We start from the raw sequence: 9,138 nt of genomic DNA, 5'->3' as shown, positions 1-9,138 counted from the left end.
CACCCTGGAAGTAACCAAACAATCAACTCTGATACTCGATTCCATCAGAGGGGGAAGGTTCTCTAGGATTAAGGAGCGAATAACATATTCAGCCGGTGGATATGCTATTCCGCGGACTCGGCAGCAACGGCGGCGGCGGCGGCGCTGCAACGGCGGCCGGGAGGATGCTGATGCTGGTGCGGTCCTTCTCGAGGAAGCGGAGCCCGGACCTCCGCAGGATAAACCCCAAGGTGCCGAAGGAGGAGGCCACTACCATTGCGAAAGGACTCCACCAGATATTTAAAGACCACGGTCCCCTCTCCGTCTCCAATACTTGGAACTACGCTAAGGTATGAAATAGCTCATGTGGGCACTCTTCTTTTCTCTCTGTTTCAATTGGTACTGTGTGGTGTTTGGGTTGGGAATGGTTTGAATGGATGAATGCCCTTGACTGGAATCGAAAAATGGATGTTTCTGTGCGAAAGAGGAAGTGGGTCCTTCTAGTTTGCGCTTTATTTGTTAGTTGGCGTGGTGACGCTAAGCTGTTTGATGAATTGTCTGACAAGCTAGATATCGCCATTTTGTTTTGACATATATCTTTCACCCTATATCTATGCTAATTTACCACCAAATGGTGAATGTTTTCAGTATTAACTTTGATAATAACAGGTTGATCATTTAAAGGAGAAGATTTCTGATTACCTTATTACAGGCACATGTATTTGTGTCAATACATTCATTTGTTACGGTGATTGTATTGGTTTATTAATACTACTTCAATCACTGTATCCAGTGTCATCTTGTGTGACAATTTCATTTCTACTGCTTTGTTGCCTTCTATATATTTGTTTTCACTAAAAATGGATCTCTCTAAACCTTGTTGGGTTTAAAGTCCTTTTCTCTTGAGGATTAATTGTTAGAGTTCACCGTTAGTAAAGTCTCTCCCAATCATCAGTTTTGCAGATATCTGTAGGATATGCATAGTTCTGTATGAGCTGTTCCGATGTTCATATTATACATCCATTGAGTTTTAGTACATTTTCAAGATGCATGAAATAGAAAAGGAAAACAAGAAAAGATCAGGAGGAATCGACCAACTTCTTTAGCAAGTTTTTAAGAGAGAAGAGATCACAGCTCAGGCAGCTTTCTATATAATCGAGCCCAATGGATAGCTTGTAACAAGTGATATTTCCTGCTACTCACATATTCTCCCTCTTTCTCCTCTTTATTCCTTCTCAATTTCCTTGATCAGCCAAGCCAGTCCCTTAAATATTTCTAGGTAGTTTCTTTTACCATCCAAATAGACACTGAAGTAGGAATATTGAGCTATTAATTAGCATCAATTGTTAGATATGACTAGTAAACAGTCCTTCAGCGATTGGAATATTCTTGCACTCCATTATATTGTGAATATTTTATTGTATGTCTTTGTAGCACGTGGATTAACTACCATTCCATAAGAAGAGGAAAAGGGAGTGTACTTTCACATGGATTCTTGTATTTCTCAGGACACTAATGATCGTTTTAGTTACTAAATTATGGAGCATGAGATTGTGAATAGAATTTATATGTCGTTAACTAAATAGATCTCTTAATACAGTTATTGGCAATATTTTTTATTTATCTTGTAAGACCTCATAGTTTAAAGTTTAGGGTTAATTATATTTTGATCCTCTCAACTATCACAATTTATCACTATCATCCCATCAAGAAATTTTTTTTGATAAATAACCCCCATAATTACCTAATTATATAACTAAGCCCCTATACTAGAAATTTGTTAGAAATAACGTTAAAAAATTGACTAACTAGTTAGATAGATAAAAATGCCCATACTATTTTTTCCCTCTCCTTTTTTTTTTCTCTCTCCCCTTTTCTCCCTTCTTCTCTTTCCCCTTCCTTATATCATCTCTTCTCTTATCGAAGAGGAGAATTGGGGAATGAGATGCAGAATGCGATTAGAAGTGGATTTTAAAAGAATTAGAGAAGATTGGCTTATGGTTTGATATTTAGAGAAGTTACCAAAAAAGCCACTAACAAAGGAAATGGAAGGAAGATGAGGGCATTTTCATCCATCTATTTAGTTAGTCAATTTTTAATATTAATTTTATTAGAGTTTCTAATGAAAGCCTTAGTGATATGCTTAGGTAATTCAAGAGGTGTATATGTCCACCTTTTTTCTTACGAGGGTGGAACTAATACCGAACTATAGTTGAGGGGTCAAGATGTAATTAACCCTAAAATTTAAATATAACTTAATCTTCGTTTATCCTGGTTCGAGGCTTGCCTTTCTCCATATATATTTTTTCTCATTTTTTCTAGAAATCTAGGGCACCGGGAATAGCTAGATAAGTAGAGGACTTTAGTACATCAGAAGTGGGAAGAGGAACAACTAAATAAAGAACCAATAAACATGCAAACTTTTTAACATCCACAAGATAAATAATCAGAGCATTGATTTTCTATTAATTGCTTATGTAATCCTTCAACATCAGTCTATTACTTTATATTATATATCAGCATGTAATGTCAGACCATATGAAGTACCCATAGGAGCCTCTCATATATAGTATCTATGATTCTGGTCAGCTTTTGCCATGTTTAGAAGATGCATGTCTCTTTACAGTCTATGATGTTCTCTATTGTTCCATAGTTCCTGTATCAATTTGTAGTGAAACTTGTTAAACAATATCATGCAGGAAGTTATTAAACTCTATTTTTTGAAACAATTTCTGCTTTCCCTTTATACACATCTGGTCGAATGTGCTGCTTCATTCTTATTTAGTCCTGCTCCTACACTAAAAGTTATGCTGCAATTGTGAAAGCACAGTTTGTTTGTAAGTCACCCCACTTCTTTTTACATCCATTGGAGAAACACTCAAATGAGCATGCGAAACCTTTGTTAGTCTCTTTTATCTTTTACTGATGGTCCATGAGCTATCCCACCTTGACTTGTGAAGAGAGTTCAATTGATCGAAACTTTGATCACAGTATTCTTTAACTTAAACTGTAGATGTCATTTTCCATGTTACTCTTAACTGTCAACTTGTTTACCAAACCCATGTGTTTTTAGATTTAATTATAGAACCTTTACTATGAGATTATTAAGTATTTATCATAAATTCGTAATATGTTTCCATATGTTTCTCCTCAGGAATTTTGAGTTATTTCTTTCATTAATATATATCAATTTGCAATGGTAGTTTTACGATATAGTTGGAGGCTAAAATAATTTAGTGAACATGTTGGGTATAAGGTAAAAATTCCAAAGTAATACTTATTTGTGTATCTATATTCTATAGCTAGTTTGAAATAGCATGCCCTAATTAATGCTTTGTGGAGGAGCTTCTGCATGGCTACTTGTAGTTGTTAGAATATATCTAGTCCATGATTCTAATTGGTTGCCGCAGTTGGTTATCATCTTTTTGAAAAGGTAACCAACTGTTTTAGAAATATAGCCATACGAGAAATCTTTCTTTATTTTTCTGAGTCTATGCTTAGTGATACAAATGTATTAACCTGCTTGTTGAAATATTTGTGGGGAGCATGACCACCATTAGTTGTTAGGAGCATACTACTACATGAAGTTTGAGTCAGCCCACAAAATGATATCCCATTTTATTTTGGAAGGAAATCAGGAATAGTGTTCAATGGCCTTTTTGGCAGCCACAATGACAGCTGCCCTGCTAAGCCGAATGGCGCCGAAGGAAGGCGGGTGGGTGCCTTGTTGGGTCACCTAAGCACTGAAAATTGCTAGGAGGGTCAGTCAGCTTGCTCTGGAGGGTTGGCAGCTCGGCCCACCAACTTAATGAAGCTGGTTGGATCGTCTTATTGTGTTAGATTAGGAGATCGGGTTTGATTATTAACCATTATATCTAAAAACATTTTGACTCTCCACTGTTGCTCTCGGGCGATCTCCTGAACCCTAAACCTATCTCCTCTCTCGGTCACCCTCTCCCTTCCATGATCGACAGTAGTGAACAGCAGTAGACGATGACAAATGATTGTGGACAGCAGCAGGTGGCAGATGACATTGGACGACATTGATCTTTCTCCGCTCTCCCTCTCTCAAATAACTCTCCCGCTCTCTCTCACTCTGACCAACTTCTTCCCACTGACAGACTATTTTTCTTAACTTTTTTCTTTTAATGTTATGGTTATGATAATGATCATGTTATTTATTATGATTCTGAGCTTGTTATGATTTTGATAATTTTGATCCTATTATTTATTATGATTATGAACTTATTATTATGGTTGTTAATTGTTCATGTTATTTAGAATATAGTATATAAGCATATATGATTATTTTTATTTTTGCATATTAAATATGTTTGACTATCTTCCACCTAGGCGCTAGGTGAAAGGAGGTGGGATGATTTCACGCCATCTGTGACCGCCTTTTAATACACCTATAGTGTTTTGAGTTCCTATCTATTAGGATTATTTGCATTTAAGATCTATTCTCTTTTTATTTGTTGAATTTAGGAACATAAGTTTTGTAGAAGACCTAACTTATAGTTCTGGCTTGTATCAAAATACTGAACAGGATGCTGGTATTGATGGCTTAAATAGCAAAACCCATATGAAGATCATGCTAAAATGGATGACAGGCCGTCAGATGCTAAAGTTGTCCTGCTCTCACATTGGTTCTGCAAAGAAATTCTTTTACTCAACTCCTGAAGATTCCAAGTGTGCTAAGCAAGCTAGCAATCCTTCATCGGTGCCTGAGACCACAAACTCTTTGGTACATGCGAAAAATAAGACAAAAAAATCATCCAAGAGAAAGAGTGCAACTTTAAGTTGAATGACTCTTTAGAACGATGGGAACTGTTTATTTTATCTTGAATATGTTTATCCTGACCATAACATTGTCATCTTTCTGATGGTCTTTCCCTGAGGAATCTTATCTTGAACATTTTGGTGCTTTCTCAAGAATAGCAAAGATAGATGTCGCATTTCCATATGGATCAGTGATATGCTTCTTAAAATCTACTTCTTTGAGATTTCCAGTCATATGCCTAATGCTCTTTTTCATCTTTCTTGTTATCTTTATACATCCCCTGCAATTGCGTGATTTCTTTATTAGAAATGGTCGCAGAACTTTCTGAACCTATAGCACATATTTGTACACAAATTCTTCTGTTGATGTTCTTCCATCTAATTGTCTAAGTTTATTATTGTATGCAAAACTCTGGCCTTGAGACTAGGCTCCTTGGTCTTATTTTTTAGTCAAGATTTTTTGAAGAGTAAATTTGATTAGATATAAAAAAGGATAAAAAAAATATTTGATTACTAAATCAATTTAGGAGTTTTTAGACCAGTTTAAGGGGAGTCCCTAATCTGACTTATTTTCTATAAAGTTGCTATGCAATAGAGAAGGAAAGATCTGGGATTTAATTTTTTAGAGTTGGATATATCATGTCACAGGAAATAACACGAAAATTTGTAAATTGGCTTTGCTTATATTTGCTTAGATCGAATGTCATTTCTACATGAACTAGGGGTGTAAGCGAGCCTGAGCGAGTCTCTCTTTTGTTTAGTGACCTGAAATGAATTTTGAGCCTAAAATATTTAGTTTAAGCTTGGCTCATCAACATTCGAGCCGATATTGAGTTTTAAAAGAGTCAGCTCCGTTAAGACCGATCTTAGTTTAAGCCCTTAAACGAGCCGAAACTTATTACGAAGATATATAAATTATATTATATATATATATAAAATAATTTTGAGCTTGAGTTAGTCAGTTTGCGCTCAAACTCAATTCAAAAAATTTATTCGAGCCAAAAATTTAGTTTGAGCAAGTCTATAGACCAACTTCTGTTTTGCTGCCACTTGGCGTGCTTGACAGCAGACGACTTGTTCTTTTGCTTCTCTATGCTTTGGAGCATTTGAAAAGTTGATGCCAAAAGGTGTTCAATAGCAAGGACGTGCTCCCCAGAGAAGTGGTATGTAGTGCTAGTCAGCTGCTCCGACGTCCCTCGGCAAACCTCGAAAGCTCCGAGAACAGGGCTACGAATCTCCTATTCCTCTTGATCTTGACAATGTAGTCAGCTGTGCCGGCTGGGTTGATGCAACTTGGCAAAACTTGTTCTGCGGGGAGGTTTAGGAATCTTCATCCCTTTCAACCCACACTCACCTCCCTATGCAAAATCTAATTTTCTTAACCTATGCTCAAGTCCATTAATAGGAGAAGCTTGAGCTATTCTGGTTGGATTGACCGAACTCTCCATGCTCCCTCCAAGAGACGACATATGGCTCTTTAGTGATAGTTAGCTATCGATTAAATGGATCAATGACTAGGTGGCCAACCCTAACTGGGTAATCCACCATATTGTCCCTGATTGTAAGCATCTGCTCGCCAAGGCCCCCTAGATAAGGCTAGGGTTCACAAGTAGGAGAAATAACCATCAGGCCCATCTTGTGGCACATCATACCATTCGCTCTAGATCCTTGGACCTATAGATGAGTGAGGCACTGGATGCCATTTGTACCCCCGTTTGAATCAATGAAATCGATCCACGGACCTTCTTTCGAAAAAAAAAAACTTAGCTCATTTATATTCAAAATGAATTTGAGCTGAATCCAAGCCAAGCTTGGCCTACTCCTTTATTTATCAGCCTAGCATCTACGTGGCATAGCCTTAGGGGAGAAAAAGGTCGATTCGATCTGGATATGATTCAGATATGGGTAAAATTTTTAAAAAATATCTTGATACTAATTCAGATATAAGTAGATTTTTTTAAAAAAGAAAATTAGATACATATATAAATATGGGTTGGGTATAAATATGGATATTAGATATCCCATTTACGCACATATTGTTTGAATAGTTTACGATTTTTTAGTTTACTCTTTTGAATGGTGAATATTGATATTGTTACTAATGATGTGTGCTATATTATTTATAGAGAATGATTTTGCTAATTTTATATATATTTGATATGTAAGAAAATATATTTTTTAACTCTTAATATTTTGTGTTAATTGTATTCAAAAGAAAGGTCATAATTCGTTTAAAATTTAATATGTATTAGTTTAAGATCCGATCGTTTATCTAAAAATTATCCAGTTCGTATCCGAAAATTATTCATATTAATCTAATTAGGAATTTTAAATTTTACTATCCATCTAATATCCGTATCCAGACAAAAACATATAGATCCAAATATGAATTAAACACTATGTGATTCATTTTCACCCTTACATAACCATGTTCTATTATTGTCCCCCTTTAGTTTGGATAATCAACACCTTAGAAGAATGGCCAAGCAAGGTGCCCCAAATTTTCTTTCTTTGATTTTTCCTCTACGGAATAGCATCTTAGCTTAGAACCTAAAATGACTTTTATATAAGTTCAAAATTGTCACTTATCAACACAATCAGGAAATTTAATTGCTGCATATGTTCACATCTATAATTTTTTTTTTTGTTATAATAAATTCATATAGTGCTGATGGAATCACCCACAAATTGTTGACAATTGTATACCTGAACACATACATTAAGTAGCTATGTATATATGGAATTTTTGCAAGATATATTGAGGTGATTCAAGTTTATTAACTGGGCTCTTAGCCTCCCAAGTCAAACTGCTACACCAGAAGGTATTACTAGTTGTGGTATAATATATATAGTTTTCATGCATAGTTTGCCATGCATTCCTCCATTTCCTCCTTTCTTGCCTCACAACACGCTGTACAGCTCAGACACAAAGATTAATTGCTCTCGAAGCAATTCCACCATGTTCATGGCAGGAGTTACAGCTTATATCTTCTTCTTCTTCTTCTTCTTCTTCTTCTTCTTCTTCTTCTTCTTCTTCTTCTTCTTCTTCTTCTTCTTCTTCTTCTTCTTTTTAAAAAAAGCTCGGACGTGGAATTGAATACTGTATTTGATTCAACGCCATTGTTTTTTATTGTGCTAGTTTTAGTTGGTTAACCACAACATCGAAGGGCAATGAATCCTCTTAAGTGATCAGGAGGTAGGAGCTTGCTACAACCTTTTGTTATGACTCCAACTAATGGCTAAAGATAGATCGATCTTATATTGCTATTAAAGTTGTGTTTTGCTCCGTAAGGTGAATTTGGTGCACTCGAGCTTATTAGTCTAAGTAACTCTAAAAAGCTAAGGGGTTGAGCTTGGGTGGTTAGAGAAGCTCGTATTGTATAAGTATTTTTTGGTTGGAATTTTGTTGTGAATCGGGCTAAGGTAATTTATTTGATGTGATAAAGAGGACGATTTGGTGGTACAATTAATAGAGATTGTGAGAATTATATAATGAGAACGGAACGGATAATGTAGATGATGATAGTATGTGAGAGATCTGTGATTTAGAAAGGAAGAAGGGGGATCAGAAGATTGGTGACTCTAGAGAAGAAGGGGGATCAACGGATAAAGAGAGAAGAAATAGTCGGTGGTTAGGGTTTGAGGGAGAAGGGTGAAGATGGTCGACCCTATTGCATAAGAGGGATCGGCAGTTGAGAAGGAAGGGAATAGCATCGGTCTTAGATCGAAGAAAAAGGTTGAGAGAGATGAGGTATGAAAAGATAGAAATGTTAATATTCCAAATGGTTGCCTTCCACATATTTAGCGATAAACTAAAATTCAAATTAACTCTAACACAAGTCGAGTATTTGAATAGCGTTGGCTCACCATTCAAACATCATTGGATGGGCTACACTCTTGGGTTTGGGTGTTCAAATAGTTAGCAACTGTGGTGTTCGAACTAAGAAGGTTAAAAATATTCTAACTCTAAATAATTAGTATAAAAAAATTATTTAATAATTTGATAACCAACGCGATGGCTTCAAGCACACGGCTTAAATCTTAGCCTAACAGCCTAACAAAATTTACCACACATCCTAACAATACTAGTTAGAATTAGCCTTCCCGGATTTGCTCACATGCCCTTGTCTGGCAATTGGCACCAAAGTCAAACTACCCTATACGTACATTATTTCCCTTGACTTTCTACTACTACTTGTAAAAAAACAATCACGCGGTTTGGGTGTCCCTAAGCAATCGATCTTATTAAATTGGGCATATTCTGAATGCATTGCATTAGACTCTCTCTCTCTCTCTCTCTCTATATATATATATATATATATATATATGGCCATATTTTGAATGCATTAAACCAACTACTAGTGAGAGCTATTGACC

The 9,138-nt window shown here is 36.0% G+C and overlaps 1 protein-coding gene across 1 annotated transcript; it reads left to right on the top strand.

Moving 5' to 3' along the window:
* Window positions 1-4,972, top strand: LOC140763117 (uncharacterized). The gene is made up of 2 exons (XM_073101173.1): window positions 1-329; window positions 4,529-4,972. Exons 1-2 carry the CDS (start codon window positions 102-104, stop codon window positions 4,784-4,786), a joined length of 486 nt encoding a protein of 161 aa, XP_072957274.1. The 5' UTR covers window positions 1-101; the 3' UTR covers window positions 4,787-4,972.
* Window positions 4,973-9,138: the final 4,166 nt, after the last annotated feature.

This window comes from Typha angustifolia, chromosome 7 (genome assembly GCF_048772165.1).
Source record: "Typha angustifolia cultivar Huaian chromosome 7, ASM4877216v1, whole genome shotgun sequence".
Lineage (NCBI taxonomy): Eukaryota > Viridiplantae > Streptophyta > Magnoliopsida > Poales > Typhaceae > Typha > Typha angustifolia.
This window is presented reverse-complemented; position numbering and strand designations above follow the sequence as displayed.